Source organism: Felis catus, chromosome D1, assembly GCF_018350175.1.
Source record: "Felis catus isolate Fca126 chromosome D1, F.catus_Fca126_mat1.0, whole genome shotgun sequence".
NCBI lineage: Eukaryota > Metazoa > Chordata > Mammalia > Carnivora > Felidae > Felis > Felis catus.
Genome location: NC_058377.1, coordinates 6,921,454 through 6,941,875, shown reverse-complemented (window position 1 = coordinate 6,941,875; position 20,422 = coordinate 6,921,454). Strand labels below are relative to the sequence as shown.

Here is a 20,422-nt window from a genome sequence, read left to right as displayed (position 1 = left end):
GCTGGGGCGCCGTCACCTCCAGCCCAGCCTGAGGCAGTGACCCGCTCTGCCTGCAGTGGGTAGACTGAGCAGTGTTTGTTCCCCACATGTTGGGAGCCCAGCCGTGACTGCCACAGGCTTCCTGGTGGGCAGGTCGGGCAGTGAGCCTGGCCGTCTGCAGTCAGCCTCGCTGCCACGGCTGCAGGTGCACCGGAGGTCGGGGCTCGCTCCCCGCACAGCCAGCTAAAGGGGCCCGACTGCTGTAACCGGGGGCGCGTGATGTGGGTGGTTATCTCCCTCACTCCCCAGGATAGGAGTCACTTGGGAATGGTGCTGGTCCTGGCCCGGGGTGCCTGCGTGTGGTGGGGCAGAGGTAGGGTGGGTGGGTCTGTAGGGGACCAGAGGCGGAGGGCCTGCTCTGCCAGCCAGGTGGATGGAATGTGTTAGCATTGGCTCCTTCAAGCTTCTGGCTCTCCAGGCTGGGGCAGGGGAAGAAAACTGATGCCGCGAGCACTTTCATTCCTGGAGAAATGCCCTACAGATCCCTGCCCCCTGGCACATTGTCCTTCACGAATACCAGGGACTTTTCACACTGCTTCTCCTGTGCTGTGCCTTGGGCAGAGCTATTTAGTATGCCGGCTCTTCAAGGCTGAGGACTCTATTGCCTTTTGCCTTCACACTCTCCTGGAGTAAAACCTGCTGATAATTAAAACTTATGAAGTTAAGATGCCCTGATTTTTAAACTTCCTGGAGTTAAGCCCCACTTGCTCTCAAAGCTAGTTTTCATGGGAACTCATCTTCCTTATTGCCTGTTCCCGTTGTGGGGGTCTGGGGGGGGGGGTGGTGTCTCCCAGTGTGGGGTCTGATCCTCCCGCTTCTTCCTGCTGGTGATGCCCCTCCTGGTTTTGGTCAGTTGCTTGGGGTGGGGTATGGAGTGGTACAAGGGGTTCCCAACAGTGTCTCCACCCACCTTCCTTTTCTGGTGTGGGCTTCTGTCGAGGACGAGCTGTGATAGACCTGTTCTGCCAGGCTGCAGTCCGTTTTCAGAGTTTGTTCCAACACGTGGAGTTGTTACCTTGGTGTGTCTGTGGGACAAGGTGAGTCCAAACCCTCCTACTCTGACATTTTCCCTCAGTTGAACTCAAGAATCTGTTTTTTAAAGTGGCTGTACCATTTTGTATTCCCACCAGCAGTGAACACATTTGAGTTGGCCACTTATGCTTTGTCTCTTAGTGTTGTAACATGTTTTAACTGGTCTAGTGGATGTATAGTGAATGGCATCTCATAGTGATTTTAGTTTGCATTTCCCTATGACTTAGGATGGGAGATTCTTTAATGTGCCTGTTTGCCATTTGGATATCTTCTTGTTGAGGTGTCTTGTAAAATCTTTTGCCATTTTTAAATTGGATCGTTCATTTCCTTATTGTGTTAAAATATTTTTTTAAAGTATGCTCTAAAAACAAATCCTTTATCTGATACTATTTTGCAAGGCTTGGCAGTTTTTATTAATGTCTTTTAAGGAGAAAAATGTTGTCATTTTAATAAAGTCCAGGTTATCATTTTTTTTTTCTTTTCTGGCCAGTGTTTTAATGTGTTATCTACAAAATCTTTGCTTAAACCAAGTCACAAAGGAGTTCTTATACAAATTTTATAACTTTAGCTCTCACATTGAGGTATATCATCTAGTTCAAGTTATTATATATAGTAGGAGAGAAGATTTGAGATTTGTGGGTGTTTTTGCATATAGATATTTTTGTTGTTGTTGTTGTTTTTGCAAACACTGTCTTTTCCCTATTAAGCTACCTTGGAGCCTTTGCTGAAAATCAGTTACCATATATAAGGGTCTATTTCTGGATTCCTTATCCTGCTCCATTGATCTGTATGTCTTATCTTTATGACAGTACCACCTTGTATTTGTTTCTGTGGCTTTAGTGTATGTCTTTCAAACTTGTATTTCCTTTCCAAATTGTTTTGGCTTATTCAAATTCCTTTGCATTTCCATTTGGATTTTATAATCCAATTGTCAAGTTACAAAAGGAAAAAAAAGAAAAAAGCCTGCTTGTATTCAGATTGGATTGCATTGATTCTTTGTATCAATTTGGGGAGAATTGCTATCTTAACAATATGGAGTCTCCCAATCCATGAACATAGTGCATCTCTCTGTATATTTAGGCCTTTGTTTTCCTCATTTATGTTTTATAAATTTCAGTGTCCAGGCACCTAACATATTTTATTGAACTTATGCCCAACTATTTCATCTTTTTGATGGTATTTTTTAATTTCAATTTTAAACTGTTCATTACTGGTGATAAAGGAAAATTTCACAGATACCTAATTTCCAGATGTAATTGACTATCATTTAGCAATTCATGATTTGGGAAGAATCCAGTCTAGAAAACCAAAAGGAGCTTCTTAAAGCAAGAGGGTTTCACAGACCAAAGTGAACAGGAAGTTGGGCATTTAACTGGTTAAAGTAAGATTACTTTATTTATTTATTTTTTGATTTTTTTAATGTTTTTATTTATTTTTGAGACAGAGACAGAGCATGAGCAGGGGAGGGGCAGAAAGACAGGGAGACACAGAATCCAAAGCAGGCTCCAGGCTCTGAGTTGTCAGCACAGAGCCTGACGTGGGGCTCAAACTCACAGACTGTGAGATCATGACCTGAGCTGAAGTCGGACGATTAATCGACTGAGCCACCCAGGCGCCCCAAAGTAAGATTACTTTAAATGGAGTAAAGGGAAATCTTGGAGCTTGGTTAAGAAACTTCTGCTGAGCAGGTAAGTGCCAGTTGGTTGGCTTGGGCCTTCTTTTTCTGGGAGGGCTGAGCATAGAAACTCAGTTAAGTTTTGGTTTGCTGATATGGGATTTAGAATAAGTGACTCCATCTTGGGCCTAGTCTGGACACTTTGACACTGATACACAGAAATATTGTTGACGTTTTGTATATTGGCCTTTATTATTTGATCTTGTTAAACTCACTAGTTCTAGAACATAGGGCGCTTTTTAATATACAGAATCCTGAGGATTTTCTACATAGACGATCATGTCATATGCAAATGGAAGATAATTGTACTTCCTTTTCAAATTGTATGTCTTTTCTTTCTGTTTCTTTGCTCAATTGCATGGGTAGAAACTCCAGTACAGTGTTGAATAGAACTGGTAAGAGTGGCATCCTTGCTTTGTTCCTCATCTTAGGGGAAAAACATTTAGTCTTTGACCATTAAGTATGAAGTGAGCTGTGAGTTTTTGTTTTTGTTTTTGTTTTTAATTTTTTTAATGTTTATTTTTGAGACAGAGGGAGACAGAGCACGAGTGGGGGAGGGGCAGAGAGAGAGGGAGACACAGAATCTGAAACAGGCTCCAGGCTCTGAGCTGTCAGCACAGAGCCTGGTGCGGGGCTCAACCCCATGAACTGTGAGATCGTGACCTGAGCCGAAGTCGGATGCTTAACTGACTGAGCCACCCAGGCGCCCCAATGAGCTGTGAGTTTTTAATAGTTCTCCTTTATCAAGTTGAAAATGTTCCTTTTATCCCTAGTTTGATGAGTTATCATGAATGTTGAATTTTGTCACATGCTTTTTCTGTATCTCTTGACATGATATGGTTTTTCTTTGTTAGTTTACTAAACTGACAGCAAATATTAAGCCAACCTGGTATTTCTGGAATAATGTCATTTGGTCATGATACACTTTTTGTTTTTTATTTATTTTTTATTTTATTTATTTATTTATTTATTTATTTATTTATTTATTTTTAACGTTTATTTTTGGGACAGAGAGAAACAGAGCATGAACGGGGGAGGGGCAGAGAGAGAGGGAGACACAGAATCGGAAACAGGCTCCAGGCTCCGAGCCATCAGCCCAGAGCCTGACGCAGGGCTCGAACTCACGGACCGCGAGATCGTGACCCGGCTGAAGTCGGACGCTTAACCGACTGCGCCACCCAGGCGCCCCTACTTTTTGTTTTTTAATTGATGGAGTTGATTCACTAATATTTGTATCATGTTCATGATATTGGTCTTCAATTTTCTTGTAACTCTTGTAATTGTTGATATAAGGGCAATACAGGACTCATAAAAGGGCTCTTACTAATATCAGGAGCGTTTCTATAGCACTGGTGTCATTACTTCCTTAGAAGTCGAAGGCATTGATTCATCAGGATTATTTTCATTGTATTTTATCCTTTCCATGCTATGAATATGTTTGAGAGGTAGGAGATCCATTTTCCAAGTTGGTTTACACTGCAATGACTTTCAACAAATTTGTAATCAGCTGATTACCCATTTTTCTCTTAGAGTATTTCCAACTTTTATAATCATGAATATCTAAAAGAAAGTTCTTTAAAAAATACTAAGTTTAGAGTGTGTGGGTGGCTCAGTCGGTTGAGTGTCCGACTTCAGCTCAGGTCATGATCTTGCAATTTGTTGGTTCATGCCCCGCATTGGGCTTTGTGCTGACAATGTAGAACCTGCTTCAGATTCTCTGCCTCTCTCTCCCCCTCCCCTGCTTGTGCTCTCAAAAATAAACACTAAAAAAATCTTTGTAATATTGAGTTCAGCAATATTTACAAAGATTTATAAGTCTACAGTGAATATTCAAACACTACATATACCACCAGGAAACATTTTGGGGTGGTTTTCAAATAACCTAACATTAAAATCTGCTAGCAAAGTTAACAACCCTACTCAGAATCTGGTTTCAAAATTGTCAGCTGGAGGAGATATTTTGCTTCTAGAACTTCTCTTTTTCTTTTCTTTTTTTCTCAGCTCTAGGGTTAGAGGCTTAGGAGATATTGTGCTTCTAGAACTTATTTTTTTCTTTTTCTTCTCAGCTCTAGGGTTAGAGGGTTAGGGTTGGTTTATGTGTCTGGTATTTTGCAGTTCAGAGACTACAGAGGGTTAGGGTTATAGTTATGGTTATGGGTTAGGGTTAGGGATTAGGTGTGTACCTGGTTATCCTGCGGTTCACAGACCACTCAAGAGACTAAAACCACAGATTTCTGCCCGGGTGAGAATAGATAGACATAGCAGCCATCCACTGAGCTGAGGCAAGGAGGGATCGCGGCTCAAAATACTCTAAATACGTATTCAGTCGGTCCTTCTGTTTTTATGCCTCCTGTCACAACCATTTTCCGAAATACTACCAATACCTAAATGTTTGGGGTCTTCTCCAGGATAACTAGGCCGCTTTTCTCATAGCGTATTCAGGAAGCCACTCTTTTCACATCTACAGTTAGGTTACTTTTAGGGATCTGAGTTAGGTGTTAAGTGTTAGATTCAGGTATTAGTGTATGTACAGGCCTGAGATTTTACAGCTCAGAGACCTCCCCCAGGAATAAAACCGTAGACCGCTGCTGGGGCCAGGGGTAGGGCTAGAGGTCCCCGCAAGGACTGAGTGCGGGGCACCGGGCTGGATCTGGGTAGCTGGCTCCCCAGCTGACCTGCGTACAAGCTGCCTGTCTGCGCCAGACCCCAGGCTCTTTAAGGGTCCGCTGTGCCCGCCTCTTGCTCACCGTTGTCTCCCGGGAACTAGCACTGTGCCTGGCACACAAGACAAACATCTGAATAAAATAAATGAGTCTTAGCATGTATTTTCTTTTAGAAAATTTTATTCAAAAACAGGGAACAGTGCAACAGGCTTTAAGAAATACATTCAATGGTACTAAAATCAACCTACGGAAAATATATAATTTCATTAAAGTGCAATTAAAATACTTGAAATGGCATATATTTCTAGATTTCAAGTCAGTATACTAGCTTTTGACTTTCTTAAAGAATTGCCTACTATAACTGAGAAATCCACAGCTTTTCCTATTTCCTTCATACCGTATTTCTAAGTGCATATGTTTTAAGTATATCCTGTAAGGAGAGGGGGACTGACCACAGAATGAGGCAGCGCTTTCTCTCCTTTAATCTAGACACGAGTGTTCAGTCTACAATCTATTAGCCTTTCTATTGGCTTTCATTGAGCAATTGGTGACGCCTAGATTCTTCTTACTTGAAAGCTTCTAAAGTTAGAGATTGTCCATTTACACTTGTACCTTCACTGTACTATATTCCGGTCTTGGACAGGTTACTTTTACTTTCTTTCCACTTCACTTTCTCCAGATGTAAACTGGGATAAAATCACTAATCTTCCAAGAGATGCTGCATATATTTCCGGTACTCAGCATGCAACAAATTGTATATTCATTTCCAGACAGTGTTCCTGTCAGAATCTTTGAGAAGCTTAATTCTACCGCCTGTGAATTAAGTCTTCCTCCTACATTTGTTATCTGCAAATTTGGCAGACTGGACAAAGCCATTATAATAAGAATATGTGCAACAGGACAGAAAACTTACAGCATACCTCAAGGCACCTCGAGGCTGAAGCGTAGATTAATGTTATTCAAAGCTCTTTGTATGCATCAACTAGCAAGAATTAGCCACAGTTCATTTACCTATACTGTCCTCTAGCTCATAATCTCTTATTCCATCCATGAAGATTCCAAGGCTTTCATAAAACGTAAGTTTACTATATTCCCTCGATTCACTATAGTAATAAAACTTCCTATATATACCAAATTATTCATGTAGGCAGTGTATAAGACAAAGATACGTCAAGATTAAGTTGGTTATCTGAAATGCAAAATAATCATTTCAAGATGAGTTCTCCAGAAACCTAATCTGGAAGGAACTGTTCTTAACCCTGGTCACTCAGGATTCCCACAGAGAAAGCCCAGCTGAAGCTCACCTTACAAAATCACAAGACACACGAATCAACAGTCCGCCACATACGAGATTCAACAGACCTTACAAGCGCAGGAAGGTGATTAATGTAGAGCTATTAGAGAGACTATAAAATAGGGATGTGTGAAATGATTAGTGACAGAAAAAGAACAGAAAAGTTAAAAACAAGTGGACGTTACAAAACAAGTAACAGATCTGACGGATGATTCAGAGCTAAGAATGAAAAATTATTCTTGAAAAAAGAAACCCGATGAATGGTCTAAAAAGGAGATTATGCATAGCTAACAAGAGAATTCATAAACTAGAAAAGGGATACAAGTCATCAGAGAAAGAGAAAAGAGCACAGAAGGGTTTCAAAGATGAAGAGAATAGAATGAGAAGGGCCAGTATACATTTTTAAAAAGAGAAACGATACCATGTCTTTGAAATCTGTTCTCCGTAATGTAACAACTTCACAATCTGGTAACGCTGAGGGATCTTCCTACTGAAAACCCAAATATGTTTCTTAAGTACTAATTTGCTTTTAACGTTGATTATATTTTTTTCAATTTACTTATTTTTGAGAGAGAGAGAGAGAGCGTGCACGCAAATGGGCAAAGGGCAGAGAGAGAGGGAGACAGAGAATCTGAAGCCAACTCTATGCTCTGAGCTGTCAGCACAAAGCCCAACACTGAGCTCAAACTCAAACTGTGAGATCACAGCCTGAGCGGAAGTCAACGCTTAACCAACTGAGCCACCCAGGTGCCCCTCAACATTGCTTAATTTTATTGTAGCTTTACTATGGTATATAAACGGGTACAATTGTAAAAGTTTTTTCCTTTTATAAATATCAAATAACTTATTCATACATAATACCTGAGAAACAAGTTTTAATTAAAAGCTACCTCAAACCTAGCAGTTTATTTCCTTTAATTCACTGTCAGTTATGTTCCTGCCCTTAAGCTGAAGCAGAAGTCAGTGGTTCTACTGCGAACAACACAAGTATGTACTTGGGAAGAAAAAATACATGTTCAGCCCAGAAGTACAGCATGAACGACACTTCTAAAATGTGAGAGAAGAGATTTTCATGGAGACTGTCGAGGCATCTTCTGGTGACCAAGGCAAGTATTAAACATTTTTTAAAAACACAGTACACAGTTCATTTGGTTGTACATTAACGCCTATTCCAAGTACGCCGGCTGCGTTAAAAATGAAGGCCGTGATGTCATTTCTAAAGGCTGAACCGCAGGGCGAGGCCTGTGCTGCCTCACACCCACGCTTTCCATCCCGGGAAGAGCCGGCTGAGGTTCTTGGGGTCCATGGCCTGCTGTATGAGCAGATTCACCTGCCCCCTGACGCTGAGCACGGTTCCTTCCTCCACCCCTTTCAGTTTCTCTTGGAGCCGCATCAGGACGCGTTCGGCCACTTTGTTCAAACTCTGGTCGATGTCACTAAGGACAAACACAGAGGCTGCATGAGGCGGAGCGGGTTAAAGGGCCTTGGGAAGAGGAGGGTCTGAGCAGGCAACAGCAGGGCTCACCCGAGACCGCGTCTGCACTCCTGGTCGTCCGCACTGGGAGTGGAGTGGAGCTCCGCGTCGTCCTCCGGCCTCTGCTGTAAATACAGAGCTTTCAAAGGATTCATGGTCCAGTCAAAGAGGGGATCGTACAGGAGGACCTAGGCAGGGAGAAGAACAATGTGCATCTGGACGTGTATTTAGACACAGAAGAACCCGCGTGATAGAGGTAACGGAGGTCAAATGCTAGGCGGAGGGATGGAGGGGGGTGGAATGGGCCAGCCTATGGCAGGCACCCCCCACCTCCTTGTGGAGGAGACCATGCGAGCACAAGGCTCCGGGCTTCTCACCCCCCCAAACCATTCTTCTTGTGTGGGGGTGCGGACCTCCCCCCACCTGGAAACTGCTCTATTCAAGAGATAAGGACTAGTCACTTTCCTCCTCCTCTCTCCTCCTCACTGCTATGGTCCTGGGCAAGGGCACCTGCTCTGCCCACCCCAGCTCGCCTCGGGCTGGACCCAGGCAGAGATTAGGTGTGGGATGATTTTATCTGTACTAACCCAAACATTTTGATTTCTACCTTATTCTTAAGGCTTTTTCCTTTTCTCTCAAGTTTCAAATTTGGAGAAAAGAAAGGGTATACTTTATTGAAAACTCCTCAAAACCGAAGGTCTAGTGCAGTGTGGAGACAGATCTATGTAGTAGAATTTGAAAACCAAAACAACTGGCATGGCCAGAGCAAGGGACTTTAGGTCTTAAATTTTAGTAAATGAGGTCATGAGAGATTTTTGACCTTGGCAATGTAGAACAGCTAACTGCCCCTGCTGTTTATAAGCAGACTTTTTTTTTTTTTTTTTTTTTTTTTAATACTCCTTAGCAAAAATGCTTACCACACAGGTCTTAATAAGTGCAAACTCATTTCCAGGGATGATGACTACAGAACTGTACCATTTTTTTGCTGCTTCGTGTTTTCTCAGTTCTGTGGGCTGTGACTACAAATTGCCTTTAGCGTTACATGTTCAATTCCAAGACATGTACTGATTCAGCAGTACCAAAATTGGCTCATCCATTTCATGCTTTCCACTGTTTTAAGCAACCCCCAGAGCCATTAAAAACCATAGGGGCACCGACGCTGAATATATGTGGTTTGTCTGCAAGTTCGAGGATTCCTGTGTGACATTAAGTTGGGCATTAACATACTCTAGAGCTGAGGCATCCAAACCAGATTCACCCACACAAGGGAGGTATATTTTTTAAAATTCCAGTATAGTTAAAACACAGTGTAAGATTAGTTTCAGGTGTAGGATACAGATATTCAATACTTGTATACATCACCCTTTGCTCATCACAAGTGTTCTCATTAATCCCCATCCCCCCACCCACTCACCTCCCTTCTGGTGACCATCAGTGTGTTCTCTATAGTTAAGAGTCTATTTCTTGGTTTGCCTGTTTCTTTTTTCTCCCCCTTTGTTCATTTGTTTCCTAAATTCCATATGGTATTTGTCTTTCTCTGAATAATTTTGCTTAGAATATACACTCTAGCTCCATCCATGTTATTGCAAACGGCAAAATTTTATTTTTTTACAGCCACGTAATATTCCACTGTATATATACATCACTTCTTTATTCATTCATCTACTGATGGATGTTTGGGCTGTTTCCGTAATCTGGCTATTGTAAATAATGCTGCTGTAAACACAGGGGCGCATGTATCCCTTTGAATTAGTGCGTTTTTTTTAGGTAAATACCCAGTAGTGCAACTACTGGATCATAGGGTGGCTCTATTTTTAACTTTTTGAGGAAACTCCATAGTGTTTTCCAGAGTGGCTGTACCAGTTTGCATTCCCACCAATGGTGCAAGAGGGTTCCTTCCCCCTTTCTCTGCATCCTTGCCAACATCTACTGGTGGTTTTACCATTCTGACAGGTGAGAGGTGATATTTTATTGGGGTTCTGATTTGCATTTCCCTAATGATGAGTGATGTTGAGCATCTTCTCGTGTGTCTGTTAGCCATCTGGATGTCTTCTCTGGGAAAATGTCTATTCGTGTCTTCTGTCCATTTTTTAATTGGATTATTTGGTTTTTGGGTATTGAGTTTTATCAGCTCTTTGTATATTTTAGATACTAACCCTTTATTAGATATGTCATTTACAAATATCTTCTCCCATTTAGTGGGTTCCCTTTTAGTTTTGTTGATTGTTTCCTTCACTGTGCAGAAGCTTTTTACTTTGACAAAGTCCCAACAGTTTATTATTTTTACATTTGTTTTCCTTGCCTCAGGAGACATATCTAGAAAAAAAGTTGCTATGGCCATTGCCAAAGGAGTTACTACCTATGTTCTCTTCTAGGATTTTTTTATGGTTTCAGGTCTCACAGGTTTTTAACCCATTTTGAATTGGTTTTGTGTATGGTGTAAGAAAAGGGGTCCCGTTTCTTTCTTTTGCATATTGCTGTCCCGTTTTCCCAGCACCATTTGTTGGAGAGACATTCTTTTACCCGTTTTATATCCTTTCCGACTCTGTCAGATTAATTACCACATAATTGTGGATTTATGTCTGGGTTTTCTATTCTGTTCCATTGACTCATGTGTCTACTGTTGTGCTAGTACCATACTGTTTTGATTACTACTGCTCTGTAATGGAACTTCCAAGCCTGGAATTGTGATGCCCCCAGCTTTGCTTTTCTAAGACTGCTTTGGCTATATGGGGTCTTTTGTGGTTCCATAAGAATTTTAGGACTGTTTCTTCTAGCTCTGTGAAAATTGCTGGTGATTTATTAAACGTGTAGATTGCCTTGGGCAATATAGACATTTTAACAGTATCTGTTCTTCTCATACATAAGCACAGAATGTCTTCTTCTTTCCTTGTGTCATCTTCATTTCTTTCATCAGTGTTTTATAGTTTCCAGAGTACAGCTCTTTCACCTCTTTGGTTAGGCTAATTCCTAGGTGTCTTATTTTTGATACAATTATAAAGGGGAGTGTTTTCTTAATTTCACTTTCTGCTGCTTATTAGTGTATAGAAATGCAACAGATTTCTGCACATTGATTCTATATACTGTGTGTTTACTGAATTCATTTATCAGTTCTAGTCATTTCTGGAGGAATATTTTAGGGTTATTATCTTTCTTGGCACCATGTCACCTGCAAATACTGAGTTTTACTTCTTCCTTACCAATTTGAATGTCTTTTCTTTCTTGTTGTCTGACTGCCATGGCTAGGACTTCTAGTGCTGTGTCGAATAAAAGTGGTGAGAGGGGCCATCCTCATCTTGTTCCTGATCTTATTAGGGGGAAAGCTCTCAGTTTCTCACTATTGAATATGATGTTTCCTGTAGGTTTTTCACATAAGGCCTTTATTATGTTAAGGTATGTTCCCTCTACACCTGCTTTATTGAGGGCTTTTATGATGAATGGATGTTGTACTGTGTCAAATGCTTTTTTCTGTGCCAACTAAAATTATCATGTGGTTTTTCCTTTTATTGATGTGAGGCATCATGTTGATTAATTTGCAAAAACCGAACCTACATCTACATCTGTTTGTCAGAGATACTGGCCTGTAGTTCTTTTTATGGTGTCTTTATCAGGGTGATACTGGCCTCATTGAATGAATCTGGAAGTTTTCCTTCCTCTTCTATTTTTTGGAGTAGTTTGAACAGAATAGGTATTAACTCTTCTTTAAATTAACAGTCTTTAAATGTTTGGTTGAAATTGTCGGTGAAGCTGTCTGGTACTAGACTTCTGTTTGAGTCGATAATCAAAAAATCCCAACAATTTCATTGCCGGTAATCAGTCTGTCCAATTTTTAAATTTCTTCCTGCTTCAGTTTTGGTAGGTTATGTTCCTAGGAATTTATCCATTTCTTCCAGGTTGTCTAATTTGTCTAATAGTTTTTCATAATAATTCTCTTATAATTCGTTGTCTTTTTTTTTTTAAGTAGGCTTCATGTGCAGCTTGAGCCCAACATGGGGCTTCAACTCAAAACCCTGAGATCAAGACCTGAGCTGAAATAGAGTCGGATGCTCAACCAGCTCAGCCACCCAGGTGCCCCCAATTGTTTGTATTTCTGTAGTGTTGGTTATTTCTCCTCTTTCATTTGTGATCTTGTTTGAGCCCCCCTCTTTTTTTTTTTTAAATGAGTCTGGCTAGAGGTTTATCAATTTTATTGATCTTTTTAAAGAAATAGCTCCTGGTTTCATTGATCTGTTCTCTTGTTTTTCTTAGTTGCTATTATCATTTATTTCTGCTCTAATCTTTATTTCCTTTCCCCTGATGGTTTTAGGTTTTGTTTGTTGTTTTTTTCTAGCTCCTTCAGATGCAAATTTAGGTTGTTTGAGATTTTGAGGTATTTGAGTATTGCTATATACTTCCCTCTTAGAACTGCCTTTGCTGCATCCCAAAGATTTTGGACCATTGTGTTTTCTTTTGTTTCTTTGATCTCTTGGTTGACCCATTCATTCCTTAGTTACTTAATGTCCATGTATTTGTGGTCTTTCCAGATTTGGGAGTGGGTGGGTGGATTGACTTCTAGTATCCTAGGCCAGAAAAGATGGATGGTATGACTTCAGTCTTTTTTAATTTCTTAAAAAAGAAATTTGTGGCGTAATATATGATCTGTTCTGGAGAATGTCCCATGTGCACTTGAAGAGGATGTGTAATCTGCTGTTTTAGGATGGAATTTTTGGATATATCGGTTTAAATCCATCTGGTCCAGTCGGTCATTCAAAGCCACTACTTCCTTGTTGATTTTCTGTTTGGATAATCAGTGTGAATGGGATGTTTAAAGTCTCCTTCTGTTATTGTATTACTGTTGATTAGTTCCTTTATGTTTGTCATTAACTGTTTTACGTATTTTGGTGCTCCCTGTTATGTGCATGCTTACAATTACTGTATCTTCTTGTTGGACTGTCCTCTTTATTATTATATGGTGTCCTTCTTGGTCTGTTCTTACAGTCTTTGTTTCAGAGGCCATTTTGTCCGATAGAAGTATTGCTACTTCTGCTTTCTCCTGACATCCATTTGCGTGATAAATGTTTCTGCACCCCCTCGCTTTCAGTCTGCTTGTGTCTGTCTTTAGGTCTGAAATGAGTTTCTTGTAGGCAACATATAGATGGGTCTTTTTTTTTTTTTTTTTAATCTACTCTGTCACCCTCTGTCTTTTGATTGGAGCATTTAGTCCATTTATATTCAAAGTAATTACTGACAGATATGTAATTGCTATTTTGTTACTTGTTTTGTGTTGTTTTTGTGGTTTTTCTCTGATCCTTCTCCTGCTCTTTCATGGTTTGCCGACTTTCTTTAGTAATTATAATTGGATTCTTTTCTCTCTATTCTTTGAATATCTATTAGAATTTTTTGATTTGTGGTGACCATTAGGCTTATATATAATATTTTCATATAGCAGTCTATCTGAAATTGATGGTTGCTTAAGTTTGAACCCATAGGGAGGTACATTTTATTAATCAACCAAAAGAAATGGAGGCTTCTACTATTATAAAAAGCCTGTAAGTTCTTCTTGGGTTGAAGAAACATAAATTATTTCAAACTCTAGGGCTTCTGTTGGAGTCACAGTTGCCAACTCTGAAATCAAGGAGGAACCAGAGTATTTCAAAAATTGACTTTAGTCTTACTATCAGAATGGAACACAATAAAGGGACACAGCCTGATTAAGCTAGAATAGGGTTTCTCAATCTCAGCATTACTGACATTATTGGGCTGAACGCTTTGTTGTGGGGGTGTCCTGTGCACTGAAGGAAGTTCAGCGGCATCCCCAGCCTCGACCCAGTACAGGTTGATAGCTCATAAAAACCACAAATGTTCCTGCCCTATCCCCAGAAGTATGGTTTGAGTATGGTCAGCCTCAACATTTTTTTAAAAGGAGTGCAGGTGATCCTAAAGTACAGCCGGTCCGGCACCACCAGGTAAAGGAATAAAAGCTGAAGACTCTAAGTAAGGGAGGCTCGCCTATACTCTGGCCCCCACGTTGCCTTGTGGAGGAGACACTACTACCTCTTGCTCCACACACCCTTCTCGCCAGCATGGGGAGTGCCTGCTCTAGGTACACAATTTTGTCCTGGGTAGAGCTGGTGTCACAGGCACTGGAAATCTGCTTTCCTTCCTTCCCTTTCTGCCTGATCAACATGAGTCAGTGACTAAATGGTTCTGAACCTGGGCAGGGAAAAGGAGATACGACTTACTGATTTCTCTTAAAACTCCAACGGAAACCATTCTGAAAGCAAGTAATGCCATAGGAGAGATCTAAGACATCAAAGTGCTGATTTAATGAATTAAAGACTAGAGATTACTTATACTGCTGTAAAATGCCCAGAAATTTGAGAGGACTGGAGGCATTTCTAAACCATGATTTACTCATTTATGCATCCCACCCCCCCCCCCCCCTCCTGCTGCCCGGCATCTTCCCACCACATGAAAATGAAGCACTGATCCTCAAACCAGTCACCTTCTAACAAGATCCACAGTCTCTCAACAGAGATTTCCTTAGAATCCGCCTTACCTCCACGATGGTCAACAGGGTTTCCTGAGAGCTTCTCATAACCTCCATGGTTTTCTCACAGCATCTACAAACACGTTATAAATAGGGATTTTGTTACACAATACTGTTTCCAACATAACTTCATCTGTGTACATTCACGTATACCGTGCTGAGATTATTCTTGTTCATAATTCCCAAATTAGTATCTCAAAGAGCAGAGTACTGGGCAGACTGTTTTCAGTAAATGTTTTTGAAAGGAATAGAAGTATGTAGGTGAACGTAAGCTAAGCATTATAAGGATAACACAGTACTACTATGAAACATTTTTCTGTCCTTGATTATTGTGGTAATTTTTAGCTCTAAATTTTAACGAGAATCTATTAAAAGCGGAGTACATGGCCCAATGCTGGGAAAACTATGGGGAACTGCGATGTGCTCTCAGCAGGAACTGGTACATCAGACACTCCTTCAGCACAGGTTATAGGCCCGACAATGAGCGCCCAACGGAGTTCTGGGCAATAACAAGAGAGTTCACTGGGGCAGAGAGAGTTCACTGGGACAGGGGCTTTAAAGGTGGAGGCAACTGCTTCCAGAGGGGGCTAGGAAGGAGGTTAATATGTCCTGTGAGGTGAGGTCCCGGATGGTCAGAAGGAAGGGAAAACTATTACTCTTTCTATCTCGGGTTTCTCCTTTCTACCAATAAAGGACTGGAACATAATTTAGCAGTGAATTCTATGATCTACAGAAATCAATCATCCAAATAATTTTGACACCAAAAGCCATCTGCTTTACCTATCTTTTTAAACACCTTTTGCGGGAGGCAGGCAGGGGATGGGCTACATGGGTAATGGGGACCAAGGAGGCCACCTGTGATGAGCACTGGGTGTTGTAAGTGATGAATCACTGAATTCTAGTCCTGAAACCCATACTACACTATGTGTTAACTAGAATTAAATAAAAACTTAAAAAAAAAAAAAAACCGATTATGTTTAATGTTAAGGGATTATAAGTAAAATTCTGTTTCTCTCAAAAAAACCCCAAAAACAGGCCGGTGGTCACCAGAGGTGGTAGGTGGGGGAAGGGACAGGGAGGAAGGTGGCGAAAGGTACAAACTCCCAGGTAGAAGACAAGTACTAGACACGGCAAGTATGACAGGAGGACACCAGTTAACACTGGTTCACCCTCGAACACAGCTGTGTTGAGAACACAGTGTGATGAGAGGGAGTCTTAAGAGTCATCACAAACTTTTTTTGTCTTTTTCTGTTCTTCGCTTTTTATAGTATTGGTATGGGATGATGGATGTTAGCCGAAGCTACTGTGATCATTCTGATCATTCTATATGTATATATATATATAAATCAAACCATCATGCCGTGTGCCTTAGACTTCTACAGTGATGGATGTCAGTTATTGTTTAATACAACTGGGGAGAAAAAGAAATACACACTTACCTTCTGAAGACCCCTTCAACACCAGTAATGCCCATCCCATCCACAATATCTCTGGTGAGTCTGAAAGGAACCGTCTCAGGAGTAGGCAGGATTTTACCCTGTTCAAAAGCGACTCCTAAAGTCAACAGTACAGCAGCGTTAGGAGCTTCCCTCCTCCTGTGTGGCACGTGAGCTGTGCATACACCCCAAATAATCTGTCACCGACAGTCCAGAGCACCAGAACCCACAGTGGTTTATTCTCTTTCTGCTCTGTTTGCCTAGGAGGTGCACCTCAGATTGAAAAAGCGTAACTACTCTAGACATTAGAGAAGTTCCAGATTAAACTGATTTTTTTTTTAAATGAAATAATGATGGATAAGATTTAAAATGCAAAACATACTATGTATGTAATCTTCATTTATATTTCTTTATTTAAATATACACAGGGGGACCTGGGTGGCTCAATTGGTTAAGTGTACAACTTTTTTTAATTTTTTAATGTTTTATTTATTTTTGAGAGAGAGAGAGCGTGCGAGCAGGGGAGGGGCAGAGAGAGAGGGAAACACAGAACCTGAAGCAGGCTCCAGGCTCTGAGCTGTCAGCACAGAGCCCGACACGGAGCTCGAACTCACGGACTGTGAGATCCTGACCTGAGCTGAAGTCAGATGCTTAACCAACTGAGCCACCCAGGCACCCCTAAAGTTTTTATTCTGAGACAGCTATAGATTCATATTCAGTTGTAAGATATAATACACAAAATACAAAATTTCTCATATACCTTTTATCCACTTTCCCCCAATGGAACAGCTTACAAAACTATACAGTACAGTATCACAACCAGGATACTGACATTGATCGAATCAAGACACAGAGTATTTCCATCACCACAAGGATCCCTCGTACTGGCCCTTTTATAGCCACCCACATCCTCCCGTGGCCTATCACCGCCCACCCGCCCACCCTGTGCTTCCAGCGATCACCATTCTTTCGTAATAAATGCATTCTGGGGAAAACCATATAATATCCTTGATCTCCTCTATTCTAATGGAAATCAGCCTTATTCTCTCTTCGCAAACCACTTATGTGGCTACTACAGAACTTGTAATTTCCTAAGACTACACCCTTTTACAAATCTTAAATTCCACACTAAGTGAAATCTTTTCTTTTCCCTTGTCTACCTCTGCAGCTGCTCAGCGACACGCGGCCTTCACTCGGCCATATTTCGTGTCTCACCATTCCCGCAAACTCATCTTCATTCTTCACCCCTCCATATTTGCTCTCTCTCCTGTCCGGATGATCCTTGCTCGCTCACTCTAAGACCTGCCTTAAACGTCCTGTTCTAGAAGAACCCCCCGTTACGCCAGCAGTCAGCCAGTCCCTCCTGCACATGCTGATGCTGTCTGAAACATCTCCTGCTGTGGTGTATCTATCTCCTTCTCACCTGTAATAAGCTGGGGGCAAACATTTCTTATGACACCATATTTGTTAAACAGAATAAAGATGCATTTCTCATCTTTCGCTACTTACCTAAATCTATGTGTACGAGCTCTGCGGACTGCTCATTTATCAAGATGTTCTGTACGTGTCTATCACCAAGTCCAAGTATGTAACCGACTGGGAGAAAAAACAACAACCTGACATCACTGGTATCTATTTCTAGAACACATTTAGCCACCATGTCAACTAATACCACCACCACATGACTTTTTAGTGTAGGCCATTTAGCCTAAAGGCACATACGTATATAACTTGCCACTTTGTGTTTTAAGTCAAGTCTTGCCAGCTATTTTCATTTATACTGCATTTTACAAATCCTAGATGAGGTGCTTAAAAAAAAAAAAGCTTTCCCTTTACAAATAAGCATACATCTAAAAATACTAGCACATACTTCCAAAATTAGTGTGGTTAAAGTCGAGACCCATTACGTGGCAAGGTCAAAGCAGTATTATATGCATTCGAATATTTTACTCAGTATACTTTTAAAGTGAGAAGCCTATGGGTAAATTCTTCATTCCTCAGTGAAACTTTCTCCCCTGTGATGAATTACATTTCACACAAATTAATCATTAGTTCATTTCATCAGATATCTATCCAGGAAAAACTGCATTTCTGTTTTTAACATAGATGATGGCATGCACGAATGCTTTTAATCCAATGAAAAACACCGTGCGGTATTGCGGAAGCAGTGAATAGGGAGTCAGGAGGCTTGTATGTGTAGCCACATTAACTGGCTCTACTTTCTTATTTATAAACTAAATTAGCTGAATCAGATTAGAGATTCTCAGTGTGGAAAAGAAGAGGGTTTTGTATTACCTAGAACTTTTTCAAAACGTACATGCCCTGCCCTCCTGGAGTGTGGTACCTAAGTGATGGAGGAATGGTCTTTATTACTTTAAAATCAATAGATTAAGAAACCTCTGGTGTTCAACATGAGTTTTCATAGTTTAGGATTTTGTTAATTGCCCTATCTAGCTAAACCAATCTCTTACCAATTAAAAAAAAAAACAACAAAAAACAAAGCCAAAATATGCATTGTGGCATATTTAAATATATACCATGATTTCTAATGCAAAAATAAAATTCTATTAAGCAGATTCAATTACTGCATGATATTAGAGATTCTGTACAGAACAACAACAATAATTAAAGGAGACAAGTTAAATACAGTTATTATGGGTTTTATGATTTTCCAAAGAAAATGTGAGAAAACAGTATATCGAGGGAAGGGAAAATACACCATATGCACTATGCAACAAAGAGGAATGACCAGCCTGGTCTCTCTTCCTTAGAGGAGAGGAAGCCTTCTGCGCAAAAGCTCGCAGGAGCTACACTTAGAAGCTGAGAATCAGGATGAACCAGAAACGAGATCTCACGATGAGGATCGCCCAGCTGACAGCCACCACCACGGCCGCCCCCCTGGGGCTCAGAAAGCACGAGTGCTGCATCTGCCCAAGTGTGTGAGAAGCTTACCGATAGAAGAAGTAGCCACGCTGCGCGTGTAAGCCAGTCGCTTCTCGAACCAGACAGCCGGGTCCAAGAATTTTTCCATGCAGAAGTAACGGAAAACCGGTTGAAAATTTTGGCAGATATCCGTGAAGGTTTTATATTTCTCTTCGAAAGACTTCTTTTGTACATCCTTTTGAAAGACCCAACATAAAACTTTCTCAACGCTGTGTTCAACTACTTTCAACACCTACTCGGAGTTTCTCGATAGAACCTAGTACGACAGACGCAGAGGCGACGAAGAGGTGAACGAGGCATCACCTCCGCCACCGGCAGCTGCCAGTCTGCTCAGGGAAACAATTACAAGTCAGGATCCCTTTAGGGTTCACGTGTCAATCTCGGGGGACACCAACAGTGGCTGTTCTTCTCTTAGTTCAGTTCTAAAATCTATGTGGACATATACACAAAAAAGCCAGAGGCAGCTCTAGCCTCACAGCACCAGGGTCAACAGGAAACAGGAAGAACGGAAGCGTCACCGATGGACGGCAAAGCAGCTCACGTGTTTCGGATCTGTCCTCCGAGACCTTCTGATGGTGCTTCGTCCTGCCCTGAAGCGAAGCTTATCTAGTTCAGTGGGCCCAACTCGCAGCTCCATGCTGACGAACTGAATCTGGGTCTCTGGCCCCGTGTCTTTATTAAGCTCCAGCTCGATGTGCTTCTCCAGCGGCTCACTCCACACGTGCGCGGGGAGCACTTCCAAACCCAAACCTCTTCCCCGTCTCAGCCTCGGCAAACCTCAGCCACTTCCTCTCTCCTTCCACCCCCTCACCAGAAAACCGGGTGCCTCTAATGACTCTCTTCCCCAAACCCACTTCTAGTCAGCAACCAAATCCCATCAGTTCTGCCTCCTTACTGTTTGTGGTATGTTCCCCCATTCTCCGTTCCTCCTGTTATTAGTCTTAATTCAGGACCCCTGTGTCATGCTTCTCATCAGCTTCTCAAAAATGTAGCCCACGGTGCCGCCAGAGTCGTTTCTCTAAAATGCAAATGTGGTACCGGCACCTTCTCGAGGGTTCTCTACTGCCCACAGGATAACGTGCAAATTTCCCGGCATTTCATGAAGGAACCTTCCAATTTCTGACAACTATTGCTGTGAGTCTCACATACACCTCCTCCTCAAAGACGAGGCCTAAGCAGTCTCTACCTGCCTCTCCGTGCCCTCTCTTGCCCTTTGACTGCATGCTCCTTCTGCTTAGAAAACCAGCTCGGGCAGTAATCTCAGCTCAAAGGCCACTCCTCCATGAAGCCCTCCAGAATTTGACCCCACCCGTCTGTCTCAGGTAGAGCTGCCCACC

General features: G+C 41.5%; 1 protein-coding gene and 1 long non-coding RNA gene across 15 annotated transcripts in view; one reads left to right on the top strand and one right to left on the bottom strand.

Annotated features, from left to right (window-relative positions):
- The first annotated feature begins 3,407 nt into the window (after positions 1-3,407).
- LOC109491773 lies at positions 3,408-7,838 on the top strand. Its single transcript, XR_006585887.1, has 2 exons — positions 3,408-3,464; positions 7,652-7,838. It is a non-coding gene; the product is annotated as an uncharacterized LOC109491773 (long non-coding RNA).
- The window catches only part of ATM (ATM serine/threonine kinase), a 128,341-nt gene continuing 113,490 nt past the window's right edge, over positions 5,572-20,422 (bottom strand). For 11 of the 14 annotated variants that reach the window (XM_019811239.3, XM_019811243.3, XM_019811242.3 and 8 more), the window contains 6 exons: positions 19,095-19,260; positions 17,652-17,738; positions 16,146-16,260; positions 14,716-14,779; positions 8,229-8,365; positions 5,572-8,139 (listed from right to left, as the gene is read on the bottom strand). In XM_019811239.3, coding sequence (XP_019666798.1) covers positions 7,956-8,139; positions 8,229-8,365; positions 14,716-14,779; positions 16,146-16,260; positions 17,652-17,738; positions 19,095-19,260 — 753 coding nt within the window. In that variant the 3' untranslated portion in view covers positions 5,572-7,955. Of the gene's footprint in view, positions 8,140-8,228; positions 8,366-12,629; positions 13,782-14,715; positions 14,780-16,145; positions 16,261-17,651; positions 17,739-19,094; positions 19,342-20,422 lie in introns of those variants that run through there. The other 3 variants (XM_045038240.1, XM_019811247.3, XM_019811246.3) reach the window with 3 other exon arrangements.